Source organism: Heliangelus exortis, chromosome 4, assembly GCF_036169615.1.
Source record: "Heliangelus exortis chromosome 4, bHelExo1.hap1, whole genome shotgun sequence".
In the NCBI taxonomy this organism is placed as follows: Eukaryota; Metazoa; Chordata; class Aves; order Apodiformes; family Trochilidae; genus Heliangelus; species Heliangelus exortis.
The window spans coordinates 29,520,926-29,548,891 of record NC_092425.1 but is presented as its reverse complement, the minus strand read 5'-3'; the positions used below and the strand labels follow the sequence as shown (position 1 = coordinate 29,548,891).

General features: G+C 35.4%; 1 protein-coding gene across 10 annotated transcripts in view; it reads right to left on the bottom strand.

The window, feature by feature from the left end:
• ATP8A1 (ATPase phospholipid transporting 8A1) overlaps window positions 1–27,966 on the bottom strand; it is a 97,023-nt gene that overhangs the window by 64,274 nt on the left and 4,783 nt on the right. For 2 of the 10 annotated variants that reach the window (XM_071743645.1, XM_071743639.1), the window contains exons 2-9: window positions 22,330–22,444; window positions 20,493–20,592; window positions 17,903–18,001; window positions 14,470–14,515; window positions 10,714–10,754; window positions 9,758–9,831; window positions 5,146–5,215; window positions 4,379–4,506 (exon numbers count right to left, since the gene is read on the bottom strand). In XM_071743645.1, the coding sequence (XP_071599746.1) occupies window positions 4,379–4,506; window positions 5,146–5,215; window positions 9,758–9,831; window positions 10,714–10,754; window positions 14,470–14,515; window positions 17,903–18,001; window positions 20,493–20,592; window positions 22,330–22,444 (673 nt within the window). Of the gene's footprint in view, window positions 1–4,378; window positions 4,507–5,145; window positions 5,216–7,107; window positions 7,182–9,757; window positions 9,832–10,713; window positions 10,755–14,469; window positions 14,516–17,902; window positions 18,002–20,492; window positions 20,593–22,329; window positions 22,445–27,966 lie in introns of those variants that run through there. The other 8 variants (XM_071743642.1, XM_071743640.1, XM_071743641.1 and 5 more) reach the window with 6 other exon arrangements.

Genomic DNA, 27,966 nt, shown 5'->3' with positions numbered 1-27,966 from the left:
TATAAAAATTTAGACAATTATGGTAAATGCAACAGGAACCTAATTTTCATAGTTAACTTTTTGGGAGTGTTGACAGAGAGAAAACTCAATGGAGAAAAGCAAGTAAAAAAATAATATGTTTGCAAAACTATTACCATTCAATTTTGACTGTGGATTCTAAAGATACAGTACTACTAAGCAAGCATACTGAAACTAACAGGCTAATTTTCCTGCGATTTACAATTACAAAGCTTTTTCTTAAGTGTATGCAGAAACTCAGCTACCATTACAATATTGTTATTTACTATGTTCTAATGAAATAATTTTCTGAAATCTTAACTTAATCCACATTTCCTCTGAAATAAATATCCCTTGTGAACATGATTAACTATCTAAAACTCAACATTTCCTGCATCATCTTTAAACTGCAAAAGTAACTAAATTTACCTGTGTTATTTTTTTAAGAACTGCACTGAGTAAATGAGCAAGAAAACCTCAAAAGATGTTAGTGACATTAGTGTCTTAAACTCAGACAGTTGCCCTCATACATGCACTGTAGCTCAGGGTTTTCTTAAAATATAAAAATGTTAATTAATTATTACTTGCTTCCTGGGGCAAACAATACCCTATTTTGCCATTTTTTTCCTATAAATACCTGCTAGCAGTTCTGACTTGTCAATAGTGCTCTACTGTTTGATATTCCTACCTACAACTATTATCTCTAGAGTTGTTTGAAATTAACTCACTATTAAGATTTCAAAGAAACTGCTTAGTGGCAGTAATTACACCTCTGATATATAAGCTATAAAGAGTCTGAATAAGCTATGATATTTGATAATATTTTTGGTAGCACACCTCATGTAATAAAGCACAAAGTCAGTTCCAGCAAGTAAGTTTCAGGTAATTTATTTTGGATCATCATGTCCCCTTCCCTTCTCTCATAGACAAGTTTTTAAGATTCCAAGACTGCAAGTGAAAAGGAACCAATACATTCTCTCTCCCATGAAAGCAACAGTGGCAATACAGGTTTTTGGAATTAGTTCTTGCAGAAAGTAGGAAAAAAAGTTTACCTGGGAAAATATTTGTGTGCTTTTCCCTAAAAACCAAACAACTAACAAAGACCACTCTACTACAATCTAGTCCATGTACTTTCTAACAAACCAACATGGAGTGTACTGACTGTGTGAGGAATCATTCTCCCCACCAACTAATATTTCAGCAACCAAACTGTCAAATGATATTGCCATGGCAAATAACATCCAGGTGCATGCATTTTCTCAAAAGACAGAATTGGAAAAGAAAACTGCAATTTAAAACATACTGATTTATTTGCTTTCTAAACCTGAACTGTGCTGCTTCTGTATTTGAGATGTGTTCTTATTGTAGCAAAATTAAGAGAATAAACAACCTTCCAAAAGCAAAAGGAACTGCTGGGGTTTGAATGACACAAGCAGCATTAATAGAGACTCCTGTTGCTATCAAAGATCACTCCTGCACTTATGTTTATTTATTTGCATGCCTTGATCAGAATCCTTTTAATACCTCTGGACCATCCATCAGTACACACACAGGGTTTTTACTTAAATGGATTTCATGTCATTCCAAGAAAAATTAGCTACTTTTTGTCTATTAATATAACTTTAATGTCACAGAAGATGAAAGAAAGAACTATCTCTGCAAGACCCCCACAGACAAATTTGAATCCTTTTCAACTATGGACGTTCTCTGGAATGCCAACAGGATTTCCATCTCTTCTATTAATAGAAGAGTCTAGGAAGGTAGAAGGCAGAAGTCAAAACCTTCCATTCTTAATTCTGCTACTCCCTGAAGAGTCAGGTAAGTTTTAACACTTTTTCTTCCTGCCACTTCCTCATCTTTCTGTTTGCTTTCCTTTCTTAAAAACTGTGAAGAATATGCAGTAGAGTCCTTTCTATTACAGGATCCATTGATTCTTATTTCTATCAGGACACTGGCTCTCCCTTCCCCAACTTGGGACAGTAATTTATCCTCAAGATTCTGTTATGAGGAAGAAAATCTGAAGAGAACTGGGACTGAAGCCAGTAGTTGTCTCCAGCAGAACTGGTGCATAGACCAAAGAGCTAAAAACAGAAAGCACAACAACCAGGGACACAGAAATCTCAGATCAACCAAGTGTCATGTTGGGGATCTTAAGCCACGTTCTAATGGGGTGGTGGTGTGATGACTGGACAAAACTCTCAAGTCTATTTCCCAGCTTCAGCACTGTTCCAACTCATCTGATTCTTCTCGTAGGCTGCATGACTCTTCAGCAACATATCTGGGTTGTATTCAGTAAGAGATGCTATCAGTGGGGAAGTACTCTTTCAGCATTACTTCCCAGCAGGGTTGTCAAAGGTATATTAAGAGCTATAAATTTCCAAGACAGATTTGAATGCTTATGAACCAAAACATTTTTCTTAACAAGCATGATTCATTGTGCTCAAACTTTTCCTAAGAACATCTTCAGGAAAACATTTACTTTAGGACTGGATAACCAGCATTTGCTCTTGTTTTTAACTTGCTCATCCTTTTTCTTTGAGCCATTGTCTTATCTCACATTTATCCAGGCTAATGAACTTTGTCCTTCATCTAACTAATTGTCTTCATTGACTAAAACCATGTGACATTCTTCTGTATATTAGTGAGCATAACAAATAGCTGAACACTTTGGACGTAAGAGTTAACTCCCTGAAGCTGAAGATACCAAGAAAACTTTTTTGGCCACTTTTAGTCTACATATTTAGCCAAATGGCAAAATAACTGTGGAGGAGTTCTACCTCCTTGAACACAGAGTATCCAAAGTAAAAAAAGAACATTTTAGTTTTTTGAGTTGTTTTCCCGTGCAAGGAAAGAGACTGAAAAGGTCAACCAGATGCAGTATTTACGGCACTCCAATGAGTTATCTAAAGACAAAGAAAGAAGAGGGAGATACATTTCATGTTCTTTGCAAAAATGGTAAGATGGTAGTAGAAAATGTAAAACTCACAACTGCTGGATCTACACAACCTGGTAGCAAGGTCTTAAAAGATCTGGATAAATACCAGTTAGATAAATCTGTGCTACTTCTCATATGGGCAGAAAGAGAACTCATCCCTGATTTTTCAGGTCAAAAATAAGGTCAGGATCCAAGAAGAGTTACTTACCTGTAATTCTTTTTCACTGAAGGTAAATATTATATTAGAGCCACACTTTTGGAACTACCCTACTGCACAGGAACTATATTAAAAATATTCCAATGGTGAATTTCTCAAATGACAAACTGCTTGACCAGCAGATGGCATGCTCCTACATGTTCTTTTGGCATAATAGCCATCAGAGCAATCAGTATTTTTTTTTCTATCAAATTTTAAAGTTAAATAATTAGAATAAAAACAAAAATATGTTTTCCCTCTAGCCAAGGAGGAAGGATGAATGTGTGGATCTATTATAGCTATTACCTTCAGAGAAGAATTACAGGTAAATGTTTTTCTCTCCTTAATAACAAATACAGTGGAATTATAATAGATTCACTTTCTTGTGACTGAAAACTCCAGGAATGCATCTGTAAGAAACCAGTAAATAAAAATGTAATATTAAAAAAAAAAAGTGTTTATTAATTAGTTAGAACTATGTATAATCAGTCTACAACAGCAAACATGAATAATATTGTGTAAGGAGGAATAAATGCCTACATGATAAAAAAGAAATCCTGTAAATCTCTGGCAATGGAGGACTCAACAATTCAGGATCTAGTAATGAATTTTAATACTCCTAATGCATCACATTAAGTTTGAAATCATAGAAGACTCAAAATTTCAACATTTGGTAAGCTCTTACAGAGGAACTTTTGAAGCAGTGAATGTAGTAACTGCACTGAGGCAGCCTATTTTTACAGAAACACACTTTCAGAAATCTACAGCATTGTCTTTCAGCTACATTAGAAAAATTTAAGGTACAGAGCAATGGACTCAGTTTCTTCATTCCAGGCTTAGACAAACAGAAGAAAACAACAATAAGGAACACAGACAAGAAATTATTTCTATTCAGCTTCTATGATAGAAGCTCAACAGGCAAGAAATGAGATGCTTAAGATGTAAGTTACTAGGTACTCCAAAACTACTAGAATTTGATTAGGACTCCCTTCTATTATTAGTAGCTATTATTTTCTGAAGGTCCACCAGTATAAAAAAAATGAAGCTGTAGACCTTAAAAGTAAGATTTCAAATCTGTTTTTTTTAAAGAACAAAGGATAATAAAGAATACATCAGAAACAACGTCTGTTTCTCTAATCTGTACAGAATAAAGACCGTATTCTTCATATTTTAACTCAAGTAGCTCAACAGCATGTAGCTATCTACTGATAGACTGAATCCCAGGGGTCTTACTCCTTGGATTTACATACCCATGCCCATCCAGTCTGATGTTTCCAACAAAATCATAGAGATGTCGGTTTGGGCTCTCGCATTCAATTCTGCCTGAAAGTCTCATCAAGCTTTCTATGTCTTTTATCTCTGATGTTAGTGGCAAACCCTGTAAATAAAATTAATTTTTCATGACATTAAAAAAAATCACTTTCCAATATTAAAATCTAAGTATTATAGATCTATTAGTGCAAGAGCAGAAAACCAGTATCCCTGTGAGAGCAAAATGGGACTGCTGGACTTTGCTATCACACTGCTACAGACAGTGAAAAAGTCACCTTGGTATCTTAAAACATTGTGATGAAGGCAGGGTTGTAACCAATCATACAGCTCAGCAAGAATGTGCCTCTGTAGACAGCACACTCAGACATAAAACTGCTACTCCCTCCTTGCCCCTCAAGTACCATACTGACATTATGAGCTTCTTTCTGCATGGTTTCTCCCTCTCTTAGAGAGAAAACCCCATAAAACCAAAATGAATAAATACCCAAACTACTAACTCATCTACCTGTTTTCCTAAAGAAAAAACCCTAAAACAAAGCACAAAGCATGGTTTTAGCATAATCATTCATTCCTTATGCTTGATCAATTGAACAAAAACTTTTTTGATGCCAATAACCCTCAGCTTTTTATTCAAACCACTAAAAGTCTTCTAAAATGGCCAATATTTATACTGCATATGAAATGTTTTTCAAGCAATAACAAATGAAAATATTATTATCAATGTTCTCAGAAATTAAATTCCTACCTGTCGAATTTTTAAGTTTGTTTCACCATCTAAGTTAGAGGTTTCGATGTAGCACATAGCCTGTGGTTCACTATGAAGAAAAAAATATCTTTAAATTATATCAAAATCTGTGTATTTCTATAATCTTTTAAGACCTATTTATGCAACCAGGTTTTCCTTTTTCTTATCAAATCTTCAGAACTAGAAGTATCTACAGCCAGATCTGTAAAAAACAACAGTACTTTACATTTTCAGAAAAGTTTGCCAAAACCCATCTTAGACAAAACACTGCTAAAAATGCTGTACACAACAAAAGTATTCTGTGTTTTCATATGAGAATAAGATTCAGGCACAAGTGCAGGGCACACATATTACCTACTGCTGTAGATGGTAGGAGTTTAGACACAGAAATTTTCTTGTAAAGGATTTCCTTATTAAAAAGTTTAAATTATGTATAACATAATGCAGTTTTAGAAATACACATCCTCTTTATGCAATTTAAAAAGCTTTCTTTACAAATTACAAGTTTTACATTTATACTTAAATTATATTAGACATATGCATATACTATTTGAATAGTTAACCTATTTGACACATACTGGTAAATGGCTTACTCCTGGCATTTAAGTTTTTCAGTACAATTTTTTCTTGTGTAACACAGAAGTGATTTTATATTTTGTAAAACACTTTCTGACTAAATCATAGTACAACCCTTACAGAACTGTTAACTGGAAAACAGAGATATATAAGACAAAATTATTTCTCTACAAGCAGACAGTAAACAAGAACAGATCTAACAGGTCAGGATTTCTGAATTACTCCAGTCAGCTCCCATTTTCTGGACATAAGAACACAGCACCTACTACTTATATTTATGATCGAAGTTCTCATCCTGTAAAGGACCAAATTAGTCATAAAAACCTCTTACACGCTACAAGAATAAAAGTTTACTCTCTACATCCCTTTTACTAGTTTTGTTCTTTCTAACATGAGGTTGAAGTATCTAGTGTTTTAGAAAATTTTCTTTCTTAATAAGTCAGTGGCTACTGATAAAGCAACTTGGTTTTAGAATGTTTGCAGAATAAAATACAGTTATTGTAACACATTTTTGTAAAGTAGGAGCCCTAAAATGTGATAAATCAGTTATCATAAGTTGCTAGCATTTTCTTCTTGGCAAACTTTTCTAAAAATGTATTTGACCTCTAAGTTGTTTGGATGGAATCACCTGTATAAAACATTAATACAATTCTAGAATTTTGTTAATAATAATAAAAACCAAACAATATATTTGTGAAGCACTTTTAAAACAGGCTAAGGCAGCAAAGACATTTCAAGTGAGACACATGCTTAATTGAAATTATTGTAGCAGACAGGAGTGACCTCTGAAGTCAGTAAGTTACAGTTAGATCAAGGCAGGCCCATTGATTTGGCAGGGAGAAACAAAGTGCAGTAACAGTACAGACAGTAGCAAAAAGCTGACTTGCCTACAAAACATGCATTCTGTCACAAAACACAGGAACAGGGCTGCTTTTGCCATTGCATGCAGCTGAGATTGTGCAACATCCAAGCTTGTGCAGAGGGTCCTCTACCAGTCCTATGAACATTAAACTATAGTCTTTGCTGAAAGTATTAGGTGGGTATAAACATTAATATTCTTCTTAATTTGTTCGAAGGATTTAAACATATTTATCCTGATGTTACACTGTATGCTTATTGAATGACAACTTGTCTGATAAAATTTCATGGGGTTAATGTAAAAATAAAGAGGACTGAAACAAGTTTTCATTTCTTGGAGTGTTACCATGTAGTCACACTTTAATCATCTGTTCTTTTATCAACCAAACTCTTTCTATGTTATAAATGTGTGGGTTTTGTTGAAAAAAGGTGAACAGCAAAGCAAAGATTATCAATATGGCAGTTTTCTTCATATTTGGTATACGAGGACCCACATACACATATCCTGTGCAACTAGTTTATTCTAACCTTGATGACAGACTGATGAGATCAGCTGGGAGATGTTCCCCATTGGTCACTTTCACTACTTCCCCTACTGCCACCTACACATCCCAGTTTGAAAATGATTAGAACAGAAAAATAAGTGACAGGGGAAAAAAAAACCCAAACAAACAAAACAAAAAGAAAACAAACAAAAAAAAAAAGGACAAAGACAAAAAGACAGAATTTGAAATTATTATACAAACAATACATGTTAATTAAAATGTCTGATGTCAATTTTTTCAAAATCTATTTTAATCAGGTCAGAAATAAAACAGCTAGAACATTTTCAACTGGACTGTTTTACCATAAGGCACCAACTTAAGCTGCAGAATGCTTTGATATTTTATGGTAAAAATAAAAAGGTGTTATGCTTATTTCTCAGCTGAAAATTTTTTGAGCCTCTCCATATATTAATTAAAAAACATAAAGGAAACAACCAAAGATTTTCCACCAATTTTCAGAAGTCAGGTGACAAGAACCCTTGTACATAGACATGCTTAAAAATATTTTCTTTGTTTCAGGTTTGTAAATTTCAATTTACACTCAACTAGGAAGAACCAAAGAGGACCAAATCTGAAAGATTTGTGTCCTTCCAGTGCTGTATAGTTTCCTAAAAGAATTAAGATCTTCTTATTTTCCAGAAACTGCTACTGCTGGTAGAAAACAACCAAATATTATTAGCTTGAATCAAAACCAGGTCCACAGGTTCACACTGCTATGGAAGCCTAAAAGATAAGTTTTCAACAAATAAGGTTTATTTAAGATAAGGTTTCAATAAATACCAGGTAAGCAAAACTGATGAAACTGCCTTCCTGGCCAAATACCACGTGGAGATGCTATGTGGAGATGAGAGGTGAAGGAGAGCACGTGCCAGTATGCAGGCAGAATTAGAAGTAATGTAGTAGCACAGGATGCTCTTCTGGACCCCAGCAGCATAGCTAAAAAGGAAATCTTAGCTAGAAAAGGTGACTGAACTGGGCCCAGAAAAGCTACCACAAGTCAAGGAGTCCCCTTTGCAAAGTGGATTCTAGAAGAAAACCTGACAGGAAAATTCAAGTGCAGTAATGGTCACGGTTAGGACAGTGTGTTCTAACAAGCCCAGTATCAGCTGACTCATAACACAGTTTATCAACATGTGATGTAGAATTCCTTCAGGAGGTCACAAGACTCAGAAAAAAGGTTAAGCAGGAAGTTGGTATTTTCCTGTGTGTAAACTACAGCTCGAGAACACTGCAATGTTAAGTGTCCTCCAGATCCAAAAGGGCAAAAGAATTGAGGCAATGGCTCAAATTTAAAAGCTTACTCAGGAAGGCTGTAACACAGCTGCTCTGAGAGGATGCAATCTGTTTCACCTGCAAAAGACCAGGGTTAGCAGGACAGAAGCTGTTAATCAGCCAGCAGAACAACTTTTTGCTGCATCATGTATTGCCTATGAAGATGTTGGTGGAGAAGCACCAATATAATTTATATATGTAACTGAAGTGGGGAAGTAAAAGTTTTATAGAGGATACTCAATACAAAAGCATCTGAAGTTATGACAAATACGAGTGCTGAAGAAAGACTGTGGGCAAAATTTACAGTATTGTCTGTCAACAACTTTACACTTGATAATAATTTAACAGAAGTGTTTTAGAAACAGCAATACTTGATTTTGAGATAAAATAGAACATGGAATAAACAATGTGCAATGTGCTACTCTACACCATAGCTAGTCATAGAAATGCAGAAAAACCCAAGCTTATTAGTTGGATGTATAAGTGGATTCATGAACTTCAGAGGCATTATAGAGGGTTTCTACCTTATCCATAATCATACACATTACAATAATGCTTCTGCCTGTGCCAGTAAAGAATACAGAAATTGTGTTGTAAACATGCAGTAATAAACCAAAATACAAGTGGAAATTTTTACATAATCTTAATTTTAAAAATCCTTAGGAATATGTCAACTATTGACCTGATCAAATAGATGTTGAAAAATGTGCATCTTCCACATAATATGTGGATTTCTTAAACAAAACTGTCCAAGGAAATGATGATAAACAACCTGTGATTGACCATGTAAAGAGTCACAACATTACAGGCTAATTTTCTTGCTTTCAGTGCTGAAATTAGACATAATAAATTATGTTCAGAATGGATGCTCAGCTCATTAAGACAATGCTAATTTGATGGTTCACACCTCATGGTTTTTTAATTTTTTTTCTGATTCAGCTACCAAATTGGCAACTATACCCACTAAACAATTTTCTGTTCCCTGTAATATATCCTTTTTAAGTTTATAGGATGCAATTTGTTACATTTAAAAAAATCAACCTGGTTAAATAAAGCACTTGAGGTCCAATTTTTATACAGAGAAACAACCTTTTCTGTATTATATCCAATACCATGCTATGTTTGTCTTAGTGGTAATTTGAATGCCAGTGTAATTTTAAGACTGCAATTTTCACAGTTTAAAGAAACACTGCCTGAAATGATAAATGCCCAAATCATCACAAGACTACACTTCAGAATAGCAGCTTTTTTGTTTATTCCTTATTTCCTTGGAGCAATCACAAATAAATAAATAAATAAATAAATAAATGCAGGGTAGAGAAACCAGCCTCTACACTATAAGCATCAGTGGGCATCTCTACCTTGATGAGAGCAGTACAGTGTCAGCAGGTATATACTCTTTGCCTTTTATTATAACTATATCTCCAACATCTACCTGAAAGAAAACTGGGAATTGGTTAATGGCCTCAAACAAAATATGTTACCCCTTTGTTTTAAGCATAGCAAATATGTGCCTGCTGAATTTGCTAGAAAGACTTAAAAACCCACACATTTAGAGAAGCCTGTAGATATTATGTACTCAAAGTTCACTGGAATAATTTGAAATGTATTCTTTAATAGGGCTAACCTTGACTGTCTCTATCCAGTTCTATACTTTTGCTATTGTACAATATTTTATTGGAAGACTGAAGTTAACTTAAAGAAGAAATAAATCTCTAAGATCACAATTCTGTTGCATCACACTGTATATCTTATCTTATCCTTGCTTCTCTCCAAAGGCATAAACCATTTTCATCTGAACCTTGCCTCCAAACTACTCTGGGTCAAAGTTTTTTTCAGGTTTTCGGGTCTAGAAACCAATAAAACTAAGGGACTAGATAGATGGCATAACATTTAGTCCAAAGTTACCTTTAATAGTCCCTTCCTAACTACTATATCACAGCCTTTAAAGTTCTCATGAACTCTTTCTCATGCCAAAGAAAATCAGCAAATACACAAATTGACCACTTTCCAGAAAGAAATTTCTACCATATGCCAAATAACACTAAGGAACCATATAATTTTGCCATATGTGAATACTCTCAAGTCAATTATATTATTCAAGTTATGTTTCACTGAACTTAAAGCCCACAATTTAATGGCAATCTTGCCTGATTCATGCCATCAAACCTGACTAGACTTAAAAGTACACTTGAACAGACAAGTATTAATAAAAATTATGTATTTACCATTCTAATCAATGACAATTGCTGGGAAAAAAATAAAACAAGTATTAAATCTGTATTGTGCTCTGAAAGGTACCAGCACAAACACGCACCTTTTCCCAGTGGACAATCTCCCATGCACCATTTCGTAGTACTGAAAAAAAGAAAAAGGAAAGAGAATTTTCCAATTGCACAGTCTAACTGCAATATACAGGCGTGTCAGATGCCTTGTGAAAAGCCATACAGATACAGTCATTTACACAACATTTTACAGAATTATTTGTCTCTATAAATTCAGGTAAAACATTTCAATTATACAGCGCATATTTGTTTAATGGTTTTTGTACCATAGGCTCTTACTGCAAAGTCAATCAGAACAATTCACAGGGTTTGATACTCAATAAAACCTGATACAAATTGTATGATAATATGGTGTTTTCTGAAATGAATTAGTAACAGAAATAAAAGTTCCAAAGTCAAAACTATGAAATTAGGGAGGGAATTTTTGTTCTAACATTGATGAGGTTCATACAAAAAAGACTCAAAGTCACCAGTAGGTTTTTTATGATTTAGCTGTTCCTACTGTTATGGGCATGTCAGAGAACTTTTGTATCATCTCCTCCATAAATACATTGGAAATCCTCAAAATCAATCCATGTCATTTAGCATAAGATTTAGTAGAGATTTTCTCAGGCAGCAGGAATTAATATTTCAAGCATGCTCCACTACTCTAGTTTTAAGAATTGCTACTATGATACAAAGACCATGCCTTTACCAGTTGATTGCCAAGACTGTGTTCTCAGAGAATAACAAAGGTGACTTTACTTTCATTAGCACTAGTTACAAAGCTATTGAAGACTGATGGTCAAAAAGAAAAAGACATTAAAATGTATTGCTGTGTATCAATACTCAGCTCCAAGAGATTGTTGTCTTTTACTTTGTCTCCCAGCTTTCAAACTGTCAGGATGTTTAATTACCTGATCCGGTTCCAATTCTTACACAAGCAGGTGTTGATTTCAAAAAAGTGTGTCAATATCTGGGAACACACATAACCTTTACATCTAAGTCTTCCCTTAGGTGCTGTCCAGACCGAGCCCTCTTGCACATCAAAATGATTTTTTGAAGTTGCTATCTAACTTACTCAATAATCATTTAGAAAGAGATAAATTATTTTACCTTTCCTTCCTCCAAACTTATTTGCCCTGATATGCTCAAGGCAATGGTAAATGGAGATGTGTCCCTTTATACAGTAAGCAAGATACTTTAATGGCTGTCTCACCAATCAGTTGATTATTACACAAAATCTATTTTGATAAATCATCTCCCTCAGTGGAAAGCTACAGATCCTGAGTGAGGACTGGTTGTAATTCTGTGCTAAGGAACTCAAAACATTAGATATTTGTGCCACCATCTCCCTACTTCCATCCCCCTGTGTCTGCAATACTGCTTGGGAGGTCATAGTACCAGCCAGAGGAAAGGACTGATGAGGATTAAAGTACACCCTGCAATCCTGCAACTCCACCAATAGCTACTGTAGAATCACTGTCAGTGGAGTTCTGCAGCTCTGAAATGTAAATAGGCTGCCAGAGATGGCCAGGGGCTTCATCAGAAGTGCTGGCTACAGGAGCACTAAAGGAACTGTTAGCTTTTCTTTCAGGATTTGTTTCCTGCTGGTTTAGCTGGTTAAAATCAGCTCACAAATGGATTAGTCAGAAGCATGAAAACATGCTGAGATACCCGAAATCTCAAGAGTAGGCTAACCCTAACTTGATCCAATAAGCTTTTAAGCACAACTAACATACAGTGTGATTCAATTAACCCCATTTTCTTATGGGAACAAAAAAAAAGTGGAGTTGCTATGCACCTTTTATATAATAGAACACTTGTGCCATAAAGTCTTTTTGCAACCTGGTTTTATCATTTGTAGGTCCTATTTTTCAGCCATCTCCAACAATTAACTTTCAAAATCCCGCTTTATGTTCCCTACAGAAGACTACTGAAGCACATTCCATCAAGACAGTGTCTGACAGTGTCCTGTTGTGTATGCATGCAGCCTGAGGTTACAAAAATCATCCCTAGTGCAGCCTAAAAAATCAAAATCCTGTGCAAAAATAATGCAGAAATAGGAATTTAGAAATTAAGGCTGAGATGCAGATGGTCTTTATGGAACAGACAGATGAAGGGAAACCCATAATGTGGAATCTATCCATGCACATGTGATTTCATTAACAATTTTGTACATTCAAAAGAAACCCAAAGGTGGATCTGGATACATAACACAGTATGAATATCACTACATTTCAGGGTTGCAAAACTGCTGAATACTTGAAAATAAAGTGAGAGAGTACTATATTAATTAACATCTAAATTATTGCTTTGACAATACATTTATGTATTGTTTTGACAGTACACTCAGATCACTGTTGTATTTATTTGAATCCTGCATTAGCTTGTGACCTGTTTCTCAGTGCTAGCAATATTTTATCTATCCTCATTACACTTTCAACTTCCAAGACACACTTGCATGCATGGAACATTCAGGAACCGTCACCAAAGAGCCTCATGAGAGGAAATCAAAGAGAAGAAGTGAAAAAGACAGTAAACCAAGTCTCTTATTAATTTAAAACTTTGTACACTCTGGGGAAAAAAAAATAAAAATTGCAAAAACACCTCAACATTCACTGCAACCTAGACATGCTGATTGCAATCTCAAAAAATATGAATGCTTGATGAAAGGATTTCGGATGTCTATAATATGCTTTTCTTTGTTTTTTAATTATAGATAAAAGTTTATTTTTCTCCAGGTTCTCAGGAAATTTTCATTCCTAGTGCTTTCAGTCAACAGATTTCTCTCCATACCTCATACTGAGCCACATGCTCAGTAGATCCGTTAGTTCTCTTTCCCTTGTAACTTTTACAGTACACTTAAAAAATTATGTACAATTTAAGTAGGCTTTAAAGTTTAGATCTTTAAATCCAGTGATTAGCAGTACTAAATAATTCTGGTTATTTTCAATGATTACTAAAAAAATTAAGATTATGTTTATTTATTTAAAAAGAGATTATATGTAAGAGTCTCCTCTTTTTATTGTTTTTATACTTTCTGCCATCAAATTCATAGGAGACTCATTTATCCTGTTACTAAAAAACAAACAAACAAAAAAACCAGCTCTATCAAAATAGGCCTACCTCAGAACAGGTGACATGGGAAGCTAAATAGAAACAAAGCAGGAACTTAAACTTGGACTTCCTACCTGGCAAGTGAGTTTTGGACATATTAGTCATCATCTCTCCCATTTTCTGAGCTAAAATAGTCCCCTGATTTAACACTTCTTCATTAAAAAAATTTAAAACAACCGCATTACAAAGTTTTGATTTGGGTACACTGGGTCATTATCTCATAATCTCTAACCAAACCATAAAACTTATTTCACATCATGAATAAAACAAACTCAAAATAAGTCTCTTCATGTTTATTCCCAGTTTGAAGCAGCACCCCTTTGACAGAGTTTTCAGCCTGAGAATTGAATTATTTGAGATTTGCTTGTTGAAAAAAAAAATGAAAAAAAAAATGTGTACTTAGAAATGCACACACTTTTCATCATAATCTAGACACACTAAATATAGTGATGATTCTGACCTTATAACAATTACAGCATCACCTGTGTTAAATGAGTAATGTTAAAAGTTTCTTAGTAATGTCATAAACCTCATTGAGACAATATACCATTTTGTGTGACTAGTGTGACTGAAAATATTTCAACTGTTTAGATTTCAAGTTTTGAAGTACTCTGCATAAGCAATTTCCCACTCAATTACCTGTCAGCAGTTCATATTATATTAGCAAGAAATTAAAAAAAAATTCCTACCTTGAGTTTGTTTCTTGTTCACCGCATTATCAGCTTTATGCCTTTTCTAAATTAGAAATTGCACAGTGGTTAAAGACTTGCGTTGACATGACAAATCTTCCACACTTCAGATAAAAACCCTATGTTATAATTATTCCCTCCCACTCATCAATTAAAAAACCCCTAATTTTAAACAGGGCTATGGTTTATTACTTATTATCATCAGGAAAGTCACACCCAGTTCCAGGCTAACCCTCATGTTGTACTAGAACATCCTCTTGCGTGCAATCAGTATTCAAGTTCCTTACATAAGGAAGCAGTGTATTTGTGTTCCATAAATTTGGGGGTTCCTGGAAGTGTGAGATGACTCTACCAGAGCAAAGATCAGAGAACCATTCTACATACAGGTTTCTCACACAGATCTGAATTCAAGCAAGGAATGTGTAAACATAGGACTCCATTTAAGTACCCCCAAACTTCAGCAACAGTAACAAAGATAAACACTAAGCAACAAACCCCTCCAACTCCACCCTAAACAGGCCATTATTATGTCTCTCAGTTTTAATACAGCTGTGAGAAACACTCTGATGCAGCTACAGACCACTGGCATTTTCAAAGTATAACCAAACTCAGCTTCCAAAAGCTTGGGAGACTATGAGTTTAAATTCAGTTCTTAAGAGTAATGAACTCTGTTCTTTCTGAGGAGGAACATGATTTGGAAAATTAATTTAAATAGAATTAATTGTTTTAGGAAAGCCTTTTGAAGAGAGCTACAGAACTTATGTCTTTGAAATACAAAGAACATCAGAAGCAATCCTGTAAATTGAAATAAAAATAAGTGAAGTCATTTAAGAGATCTATTTCTAATGAAAAGCTGGTATTGCTCTGAGCCAGCAGCTCTTTAAAGGTCAACTTATCACTTTGCAAAGGCTTGAGGTATTACTATTTACCAGATTTTCACAGATTTTCAGCAGACTCCCTTTCAAAAAGAAGGCTGATTTTACAGAAACATAACCTTTAATAAATGGGAAGACATAAAAACCTGACCAAAGCAGGTGCTTGTTTACCCACAGGGAGAGTCTCCAGCAGCTTGGGAAATGAATTTGATGTCAGTTGCTTTCTGAGCTATGATCAATGAAAATAATTTCAAACAGCTGTTAATCTAGCACTGCATATCACAAATTTTGCTAGTAATTCTGAAGCATACACTGAAAAGGTATGATGCTCATGAATAATCATTTCTGCTACCACCTTCTGCTTCTTGGGATTTCACTCCAGAAAAGGAACTATTTCCTTTTTGAGCTAGAACTACTATTTTGATAAGTATATTTCTTGGTATTTATCTATAAAGTTCCCATCCAAGAGCCTATTAATCTTGTTTAATAGTACATGAAGAGGACCATTCCTGGAGATCTTGGATTCTCACTATGTAAAGAAACTAAGACATAATGCAAATTATTGGTTAAGGGAAAACACGCTGAATATTTTACTATGTAGTAAGTGGTAAGCTTTCCCAGGAAAAATACTACAGCTTCCAGTCAGCCAAATATTCCTGCATGATATAACCAGCAGGTAGCATTAAATTTCATACCTGTTTGACTACAAAACTAAAGCAAGTCCTTTATGTGGACTCTAGTCTGTGAAACTCAGCTGTGCAAATGAGAAATCAGTGAAGTTACCATCAGCTATATATAAACACAAACAGGTTTTAAATTGCCAACTAAATTCTCCCTGTCAGCTCCTTCATCTCAATACAGCAGGAATTAGCTGCATGCTGAGGTAACTTGAACTTAACAGAAAGAAAAACAGTATTTGAATTGCCTTTAGGGATCTCTCTAGTATTTGATAATGAGAACCTTACTGCTTTAGCTGATATATATGAAAACACTAATGCTGTTCCTTGTCTTCCACCCCCCCTATGCCAAACTGTACACTTCAAGTTGCAAAGGCAAAATGGTAAAAACAAACGACATAGAAGGGAGTGAGTGGATGAGAAAAAATTAAAAAGGACACTTTGTACAGTAGCAACAGCCTCGATTTTATATGTGCCTAGACACTGACAGATGGTGTGAGTCTGTATGCATTAACAGCAGAATGGTTAAAAATATCTGAAAGAACGTGAACTGATTTTATGGCTTTTTTAAAGGGCTTTTGTTTATGTAAAGATAAAGCAACAAAGGCATTTAAGAAGAAACTGACTATTAGGCAGCAAATGCTAGAAATGCAAAAGAGATCAAAAATATTTAATAGAAACATCACTCTCTTGCAGGACCACTCAACTTTGTAGCCCAGGAGCTCCATACTGCCCAGGGGATCAATTTGTTCTGCTTAGTATGCATCCACAGAAGATACTGAGCAGAAGACCTGAATTGACTGCATCAGCTGAAAAGGCAGCATATGACCAACCACCCTCCATTTTACAGCTTCTTTGCAGCTCACCACTCTTATACTTGATCATGTTTCCCACACACATCGTAATTCTGCTCAAACACAGTAAAACTGATCCTGCCAGGAAGCTTCCTACTTTTGTGCAGGCAAAGACCATGCTACCTGCAACCCTTTCCAAAAATCAAGAGAACAGCTCACTGTATAAAAAATGGGAACACTGCTCCTGTAGTGGACAAGGCACTCTGCAATATCATAATGTTACTAAAAGACACTTTTTAGAAAGGTCAGGAATTACTTCATCGTGAAACAAAAATCCATCCCGTTTTAGGTATGGAGGATGTCAGAAAATGCTGGATGCTGTGCAGCCTCCTAGATCCTCAACTGAATTCACAAAGGCTTCTCTATTTTTTTAAAGGCATCTTAAATAATGATGTAAAAGAAAATGATAATGAGAAGGTTGGTTTAATCCTAACTTCTTCAACCCAAAAGTTCTCACAGTTTTTCTATAAAATGTTTTTATAGTATCTCACTGATGATTGAACTTAAATCCAGCTCACAAGTGTAATTAGTGTGAATAAACGACTCTGCTACTTTTCATGCAGGACTTTTCATAATGAAATAAATACTTAAAGATTATTTGGTTTTAAAATAGATTTCATCTGAGATTAATTCAATAGCTTCCAGTCTTATTTCAGCAGAACCCTTGTTAAAGAAAATTGGTAATATTCAGGGCTTGACTGCGTTCTGTGGAACCTTTGGTTCCGGTTCACACTTGAAAAATATACTTCTACTTCACTACTGAGAACCGTTTGACTAGAAACAATCTAACAATAAACACAGCAGCCACTGTTTTTGCCATATTATTGTCACTTTATGTACAGTAAACATACTTCCAAATTGTAACACCATATTCTAAAAATTTTACCTTCTGAAGTAAGTAGTTTTAGAAGCTTTCAAAAGAATCCAGAGGCAAGAATGGTTCAATACAGAATTATTCAACTCAATTTTTGTAAGATCTACAGAAAATTTTAAAGATATTTACAAAATACTGCTATCAAATACTTACAATATCCTCTATTATCTCCTTCACTGCAGCTACAGCTAAAATAAATAGGAGAGGGACCAATGTTGTGTAACGGCCTGTTGGTGATACATCTGGTATTTGCTATTAAAAAAAAGAGAGAGAGAAAGAATTTGTTTGCATTGCTGGTTGAAAACATATTTTTAATAAGAAGTAGTACTTTCTGTGAAAACACAGACATGACAACTGGATTAACTTTTTATATATGGTGCTGATTATATCAAAGAGAGGGTTACTGTCTGCAGTTCAAAAACAGCTGATACAATAAAGCAGCATCTGCATTTTAAACAGCATAGCATTCAGGGGAGTTAATTTCAGTTGTACCTTGACCTTACTCTTTTGTGTTTCAAATCAATTGTACTTTATAGATAAGTATTTTGATTAATTTTTTTCAGATTAGATTTTTTTAAGTGGGCATAAGTCCAAGATATTTTTATTTCCTTGAGGTTTTAGTCTGTAAGAGGTATTTTGTATCATACTAGTTTTTAATTGACAAATTGCAATAGGTGTTTTCTGCCAGACTACTTCAAGATAACCATTTTTGCTAAGCAGGTATGGGCAGAGATGATGCAAGTGAATAGGTGTGTAAGGTAAATGCTGAGATGATGCAGCTACTTATGATATACATGGATGATTATCCATAATTATCTTTATATTGACAAGAGTTCTTAATTGGCAACATTGACAGGGGAGAGAACTGCCTTAACAGACAAGCAATGCAGCCCATATGACTACTGTGAGATCTTTGCCAAAAAAAGAGTACACTAATAAGTTGTGCCTTAATGTAGTTAAAAGACATCTTCAATTTACAAAAAAATGTTGTGGAAAATGGCCAATGTTGTTTACTAATTATATACATTTCTTTTTGCTACCATTACACTGTGCTTCTGAAGGAAAACAGTATGTTCTATGTATAAATGCCGTGTTTCTTGGAGTAAGACCAATATAAATCTGCTTTCTAGGTTACTCTAGAACACATTCTTCAAGTCATTAAATGGAAACCAGAAAGGGATCTATCACTTCTCCAGATATTTCTGCTCTTTCCTTCTTCCCTACATGTATGCCCAAACTCCCCCATTGCAATCACACATTATTTTCCAAGCTGAATATGAAAGCAAAAGGGGTACAAGCATATACTCTGGTTCCGTTACCCTATTTTCTTACTCTTCTCAATGTGGTCTCACTTATAATCTGATAGGAGATAGTGGGCTTGTCAGCCCTAAAAATCCACCATTTAATATTCCATTTCCTCCACCCCAAACATTTACCTCTCACCCAGTCATGGCAAGTCTCAAACAGCTTCTGAAGCCCTATATTCTGCTTCACTAGCTGACATGCACAGTAGCACCCCAAGAAATGCTGCTGAACCACTGCATTAGCCTGAGATGCCAAAAAGGTCAGAAGATTGTCAAAAGGATGGTTACTTAGAAGCCACAGGTTTGTGTGCAGACAACTTAATGAAAACCTGAACTTCGGGTATTTTCCCCCCTCCAAAACAGTGTAAGATACCTGTACAGATGCATCCTAAGAAAATGCTGCAAGCACTTATAACAGAAGCAGAGAAACTGATCAAGTATGGGGGTATCAACTTCCTGACACATCTGAAGTGAGGGAAGAAAAAGTACACATGGCACTACATGTGCCATTATTTCAGCAATTTTTGTTTGGTCTGTCAACTCCTAACATAATGACCTCCAGAACCTCCAGAACAAATTAACACATTACAGAAAAAATATACTAGGAATTATGCAAAAAATGTGTTTTAATCAAATATGATCAGAATACAGCACTAACTAATGGTATTTATCACTACATCTGCCTGCAGTTGAATTTTCATTCATCATCAAGATACTGTATTCATAGAATATTGGTCAAAAAACCCCACAGTTTGCTTTGTTGACTTGAACTACTGCAAAATTAAAAGATTCTGCTGTGTCTGCAAAACATTATGTACTAAAAAAATGTCTCAGCAGCCTGTGTCAGGGATATCCCTATACAAACATACTGAATGAAGCTACAGTGGTGGCATAGAAAAAACTGTGTGCTTTCTTCCTACCCAGCACAGTTAACCAGCTGAGATATGGGAAACAGCTGCTATAGTACTGGAGTCCACTGCAGTTTTTCTTCATCTAGACTCAACTTCAATTCTTAACAGCTTGACTCTAACAATACACACTAATCACATCTCCTCAGCTGCAATTCCAGCCCCTAAAAACAGGCTACAGGACTAAAGTTCATAAGGTTCAGTTTTTTTAGGCAGCACCCTCCCTTATATAAAATGCTTCTAAATGGGATTTTCCTGTCACAACAGACTTTGTTACTGACTATTTCAGCTATACTTAACCTGCTCTACAGAAGAATCTTTGTGTAACGTGTTATCTGCTAGGAATAAAAAAAACCTCACAAACCCAAACATTTATTAAAGGCATTTTACACAATAAAGCTATTCTGTGAAGCTAAGCAGTTCAAAAATAATAGCATACCAATTTCAGTATTTCTGCAAAACACTGTCTATAGTGCAAATGCTTTTTTTCTCAACAACTTTCAAACATTAGCATCTTATTGTTAATCTTACCTGAAGTAATGCAATAAAAAGAAAAAATGCATTAGCAGCTCTTCTGAACTGGGAATAAAGGAACCTTGGCAGGAATGTGATTATGTTGTACTTTGCAGTGCTGAGAGAAAGAGACAAAAACATGCACTCTTATTACAGTACAAAGAAATTTCTTCAAATGTATACCTTCTCTCTCAGTTACACAGGCTTTCAAATAAAACAGAACCATTTCTGATTTCTGTGCTGGCAAAACAGATTAGTTTCAGCTAAAAGATACACTGCCAGACTTCTGCAGAGCCAATCCTGCAGGTGCCCATGGACTGGATAACCCAGGTACCTGCCCACAGAAACTGCCCTGGGCTCCCATGCTGAGGTACAAAGCTCCCTTATCAACTCTGCCTGCTCTGTGGGGAACAGCCAAGCCCTCCTGCCACTCAGCTCCAGGCAACAAGGAGAGGGGAAAAACTAAAGAGAAGGCAGCAGCCAGGCAGCCTCACGGCTGCCAAGGGAGTGGGTAATGCAGGGCCCATGAGCGCAGCTCTGCAGGACACCCTGCAGGACATGGCACACACTGGGAGGGCAAATCTGAACAAGAGCTCCATCCAAGCCAGACAAAATTCTTCAGGAAAGAGGCATAACAAGGAGGGCATTAAGACAGGACTGAAGTTCTGTGGAGCTTCTGTGTTGAGTAGGCATTTGCAAAATGCAGTGCACAAAACCAACCAACAGGATCAACCGAATGAAAATGCTGCATTTGAGAAATTATTAAAATCATGTGAATCTATTAGCAGATAAAAACTTCTGCCCTTCACTGAAAGTCCACTTTTTAATTTTAAACTGATAAATATTCGATATTAAGTATAGTTTTGCTAGGCTGGAAGAAAAGAATACATCTTATCCCAGGGTAACTGTTAAGCCTCCGTCTCAAACTGTTGGCACTCCCGGCTCTTCATCAGCCTTACATTTGTTTAAGAACAGACTGCTACCATCTAAGATCCTAAAACAGTAACAGTGAAAATAATAATGCAAAAAACTTTCAAGCAAGGGACCTGCAATGATATATAACCCTTTCTGGTTAGTTATATTTACTTCAGCTTGGAATGAAAGTCAACTTAAAGGGTATATCCTGCAAAAAAATCTCAACACTGTCAAGAAACAAATCAAAGCACAGAAGAGACAAGTTGTGCACACAAACAAAAAGCATTACAAAGTTTCTGAAGTCTTTGAAAAGATGTCCACCCCCCACATTATTCTCAATGTCTGTAAAATTTCTGCATACCATTGAAATTACCTTCAGAAAACACACCTACTTGGGACAGGGGTATCTGCCATTCATTTACTTTTAATTTTAATTACAAAACTAAGGATGTTACCTGATCTAAACACATATTACTTATGAGCATTCAGTATTGAAATTCGAAACTAGTTTCATAAGCAACCATTGCATCTTTGTAGCTGGCTGACTGAAATTGACAAGAGTTTCCAAAGCATACACAATGCCAAGCTCAACTGAAGTACATCTGCATTGGCATTCAACTTCCAGAAAAACATTTAAAGATAAACTGAAGTTCAACTGAACTGAAAGCTGGGGAACAAATCCATGCTTTAGGGACATGCTGACGGTGCAGCTGTAAAGCATCTGTGCTTTCTCATCCTGTTCTTAAAATTTGGAAGGTCAAGTTTGTAACTGAAACAGCTCTGCTGTTCTTTTCATTTCACTTCATTATGTCCTCTCCAGAGCCTGACACTGAAAGTAGTGGTCAGAAGAAATGGCAGAATTGGAACAAAGAAAATCTTTTCTGAATTTCTGCTATGTTTTGAAATTAAATATTTATTTAAAAACTCCACTAGTTAATACCTGACATGATTATTGCAGAATTTGGTTAGCTGGGGCTGATTGATGAATATAGTTCGCAGTTCCTCTTGATCAGCTAGAGAAGTTTTCTCTGAAACATCATCAGTTTTCTCATAGCCTGTAAAAAAACAAGCATGGTTTTCCATATAAATACATCTATATACACACATACACAAGATTTAAGGCACATCATGACAAAAAAAAAAAAAAAAAAAAAAAAGACATTTATTATGAATGCGAACTGAACTCATTTGCATTTCTCACAAGTAATGGTCATTTAAAAAACAAGAAAGTATACAGTCGAGATGCTTGATGAAATTATAATAATGTATAACTAAAATCTATTGAATTAGTAAGTGAATTTAAAAACCCTGTGCTGCTTCACAGCAATATGAAATGAGCTACTGTCTTTGCTGCATTTGAACACAGAAAATAAGCATAAAAAAAACCCCACAACAAAATCCCAAACACAAAAAAGGTCACTCTCATCCATCATTCTCCCAGCTGAGTGATCTTCAGTTACCATCTGCAAAACTGTAGAAATTACTTCCAGCAGTGAGGTAAATAAATATTTAAAAAGGAACACACCAAGAAACATATTAAAACAAACTTAAGAAAAAAACAAGTTCAAGAATATACGAGTAATACCTGTAATTTTAGGTTACCTGAAAATTTAGTTATCTGAAAGAAAAGCATTAAAAATCAAAAGATGTCTGTATTTAATACATAGCCTTCAACAGTTTTGAGTTTTGCATGCAAAATTAAACATTGGTCATTGCCAACTTTAAAGAAAATTCAGCTATTTAAAGGGACATTTACTATAACCTTTTTACAATTCACTCCACACCACCTAATCTATTTTCCTGCACATTTGGCCAGTATACACATAACACTTTCCCCATTGTGCTTTTTTCAGATGGGTGTTACACACACACACACCTGTAAAGCTGTAAAAATTTGAGTTTGCAAAAGAACACCTAAACATGTAAATTCCTTATTATAACTTTGTGGAAAGTTAACCATTAATCTAAATTGTAGAAAAAGAGTTCAACCAAGAGGATGTCCAAACAATGAAATGAATACAAAGATCATGTGTCTAGTACAGCTGTCTTAAATCAAAATTACTAATCCTAATTATTTTCACAAATTAGTTCTGAGAAGTACAGAAAATTATCACAATTAAAACTAAGAAAAAACATCTGTTCTGAGAGATACTCGCAGAAAATGGCCACAATTGTCACTAAGCAAACACAGAAAACTATTTTAAGCTACCCTACAGTGGGACTGATTTATATTCTCCCAGTCTTCAGGAACACTCCCTCTCCCATTCCCCAAACCATCATGACCTTGAAGAGATATCCAGAAGTGGTCCAACAGTGAGACCTTGCTAAATCATGCAGTACTACTGTCACTGGATTTCTTGCTCATTGTGATGGACCAGTCTTGAGCTGGAAGGACACGATCTGTGGAAACCAAGGTCTCTAAGCATTTGCTGGTTAATGGAATACCATACTTTCACCTGCTACAAATTTGCTATTTTACACTAGCCAGATTATTCCCACTTAAGCAACATCATATTCTTCATTTTGTGTGTGCTTAACTTGAAATGTTCTTACTAGACTTACTGACATTCCCAGCAACTGCCTCCATTAGTCAGTAAAAGCTGAGCGGTGTGTATATTCTTCTATAAACTATGAGGAATCTTATACCAACCTGCAACATAACTTTCATCTGTAAAAGGGGATACCAATGTATCCTTCTCTCTCAAGATTTTTCACTAATGTTTTGTCGACCACTCAGGCATTACATTTAAGATCAACAGGCCTAACGGTCTATTCAGGCTGGAGCTTGTGAAGTAAACACAGATATGACATAAATCAATCACCAAAAGATTTTAAAATTACGTCAATAAAATATGTCAATAATCTGTGTGTGTATAGCTGCTTGTTAAATAAGCACTGTTTATTCTGTATATCAAAGGAGAAAGATACATAGAGAAAAAAAACGTTAGAATGCAAATGAATACATCAGATTGTATGTACCTGTCAAGGATAATTAAAGCTGTACATGCAAACTTAAAGCTTATTTCTAACATGTTCTCTAAATCCTTACCAACAGGTTGTGTTTATGCACAGTCATCCTCCAGTCTACTCACATACTACATAGCCTGTTACCTGTTTTATCCAGGACATACACTTCAGACACTACCTTGGAAGGTCAAGGCTCCACACATTGTGCAGAGACTCAGCAGAACCTTGTCACCTCATGCCATTTGCTGTTCAGAATCCAGATTCCATTACTAGGCAGAAAATCCCCACTACTACAGTCGCCCACTGCAACTTCTCTATTGTTCTCCTTCCAGCTCCCCCAGTGAAAGGCATGCAACCAACACAATTCTATTCGAAGTTTAGTATGTATGCCAAGAAAACCCTTCAGAGGCAGGGCAGCCAGTCTGACAGGCTGGGCCCACTTGAACAAGCATCCACACAATACTCCCCAACTCAAGAAGCCAAACAATCGTGCACAAGAGACTAAGCATGCCACTTCCTATTCTTCATTACCTCTCCTTGGAGTGACAACCATAATACAAATGGCTATACACAACATAAACATATATCCCTGTAATACAACTGGGTATCAGTAGGTCTTTAAGATAGCCAGGTTTTTGGTCATCCCACCACACAGTATATCTGACTGAGCCCAAATCCATCATGTGGCAAGCACACCTTCATTCTGGGTTTAGGAAGTTTTTTTTCAAGTTGCTCAATGAAGGAGTGAATATGGATTATGACTCTTGGCAGGACACTTATGTAGAAAAGTTGTAAACTAATCTGTCAAAAGTACCAACCTAGCCTGACTTAGTTCAGGAAATAAGGACAGAGTTTGCACATTGTGAAACGTACCACTTTAAAACTAAAGCCTTCGTTAAAAAACTTACACCAGTATAAGCCTTGACTACTGACAGAGTTAAAGCAAATGTTAGCAGGTATTAAACACTTTTTGACAAGCAGGTAGTAAACAGATTGCTAACTATAGACCTTCATTTTCATGTATCAGTATTATGGCATGTATTTCTCTTCAAGCAAAACCAAAACAAAAAGGTGACAAGCAGCTTCATAAACATTCATCACCCCACTTCTTATAACCTTGAATTAACATTTTTCCAATTTTCACTTAAAAAATCAATCTGAGTAGTTAAGTTCTGAGCTTCACTCATAATTCTTTATTCATCACCTCACTGCCTAAACTTCAGAATAGATTCATAGGAGCATACAGAATATCCTGATACACAAAGCCAAGTATCAAGGATACACAATGTTTCTTCCCTGTTTGTGTTTGTCTAAGTGTGTATATATACATGTACACAAAAATATGTAAAGAACTTACTCATTACTCATGCACTGTATTGCCTGAAGTGTTAAATATACTTAGTAAAAGAAAGAGTCATGAAATTTTAATTCACTATTTGATACAGAGCTTCTACCCTCCCACGATGCCATTTCTTTAAAAGTCCATATATCACCATCACATCTTACTTGCATGACCTACCCAAGAACTTCAGTAAAGAGTTGGTAGACCAGAGCTGCAGCTCCTCTACTGCTATGCATCTATCCTCGTTAGCTACAAGATGCCCCATGTCTGTTCAGAAACTGGGCACACTCTTCTTGCCAGGTAGCTGCTGATTTTCTGAACTGCATGGGGTCAAAGAGAACTCTGCAGCACAGCTGCAAGGGAAGCCAAAGCTCAGACACCATTTCTGGACTCTCAGCATGCCAAAAGTCTTCAAGGACACTGTAGCATCCTGGCCTGCAGAAAGGCCATGCCAACCCTACAAGTATTTTTCTGTTTTTAAAGTCAATATATTATGTTTTGTGAGTGACATTTCCACTAATTTGTTAGTTACAGGACTGTATATTCACAGATACCACCTTAAGTATGACTGGGAGTTTGTTCAGATGATTACTCACTAAAATTGCAAGTAAAGGATAGCCATGCCATACCTAAGAATGGAAGGCAAATTTCACTACATCACCTCTTGGTGAAGTAGCCACATTTCTGATAAAAATTTGTTTGAAAAGGATGCATTTAATACATAGAAAGAATTAAAAAGCACTAGTTGCCCTCCTGTATCTGTTGGAAGCTTCCCAGACAACAGAAGAGTGTTGACTGAAACAGTCAGTACGTTGACAAACTAAAAAAAAATACAAAAACTTGAAATACAGAATCCAGACAGGTAAAATAAAAACTCCAAAACATGTACACGGACAGTAGCAAAGCATTAGCTGTCACTGAATTCTCATTTTAAAAAATCAGTGCAAAGAGTACAACCAAGAATTGAAGATGAAGCAAGCTTTTTAATCCCTTTGTACAAAACAGTGTAGTTGTTGTTGTGTCAGTTATTAAACTGATACTCACCTAATTCACTTCTTTGTTCATTGCACTAAGCTATCAGAAAAAACAGGTCTCAAGACAAAAAGTAGTATCACTCCTTTTGGCCTAAAGGCCACAAAAGTTTAAGGTCACAGCATATTCTGAAGTACCTCTGAGTAATAATTCTGAAAGTTTATATTTACGCAAGAGTAAAAGCAGCACTTATCACATTTCAGATAGAAACTGTGATGCTGGACTTCTAAGACCTGCATTCAGAAAAAAGAATGTTAATATATTCCAAGACTTATCTTCCTCTTCTGTGGCTCACAAAAACGTTGATGTTTAACTAGAGTTGAGGTGATATTTAACCACCACTGAATTATTAAAGATATTCTCTAGCATACAACTGTATATCCTCCCACTGACAGAAAAGCATTGAGTCAGCACTTTTAAAAGAATAATAGGAAATGTCAAGTCATTGTCCTATTCTGACCATTTATTATGCTGAAACAGAATGCCTCAAAACTCATTTCTTCTTAATATTCAGAGTCACACTTTCTGATAATACATTTTGATTAGTTTATGTAACAACAGCCCAAAACCCAATAAAAAATGTGCTTCAGTATCAATGGAATTCAACTATTACCCTAATCAAAAAGTTCACTTACTAATCTGCTGCATAAACTGGAATGACAGTATATAATACTTTATTCTGAACTCTGATAGCTATTTGCTAGCAGAACACAGAACCTGAAAGTTATTGATGGATAATAACAAAAGGTCACAAATTTCATCCAAAATCACCTCAATAAATACTGGTGCACAAGTAATCTGTCCATAATTAAAGAATGAAAGTAAATTATATGCAAGAGTGTGTAAAGGCAAGAAGAAACTTGAAACAGGATTGTTCTCAATTCTGAAAATATGGATGATATTTATTTTCCAGGGTACAGGCTGTATTGAAAAAAAAAAAAAAAATCACAGGAAAATGTGTATTTTGCATGCAAGTTTTCAGTCTTTCTAGCAAGAAAAATATTTAAAAAACCAAAAAAGGCTGACTAGATAATGCAATAAACAACAAAAAAGTGACCCTAAACAACCAACTAGAGCTTTCTACAACAAGAGAACCTATTGAAGACCGTATTTTGCTTCCAAGAATAAACTTGTGAGAAGCAACTTTGCTCCATTACAAAATATTTGCAGCGACTTTTCCTAAACCCTCTTGATAATAAAGTTTCTAAATTAATATAACAACAATAAACTCCTAAG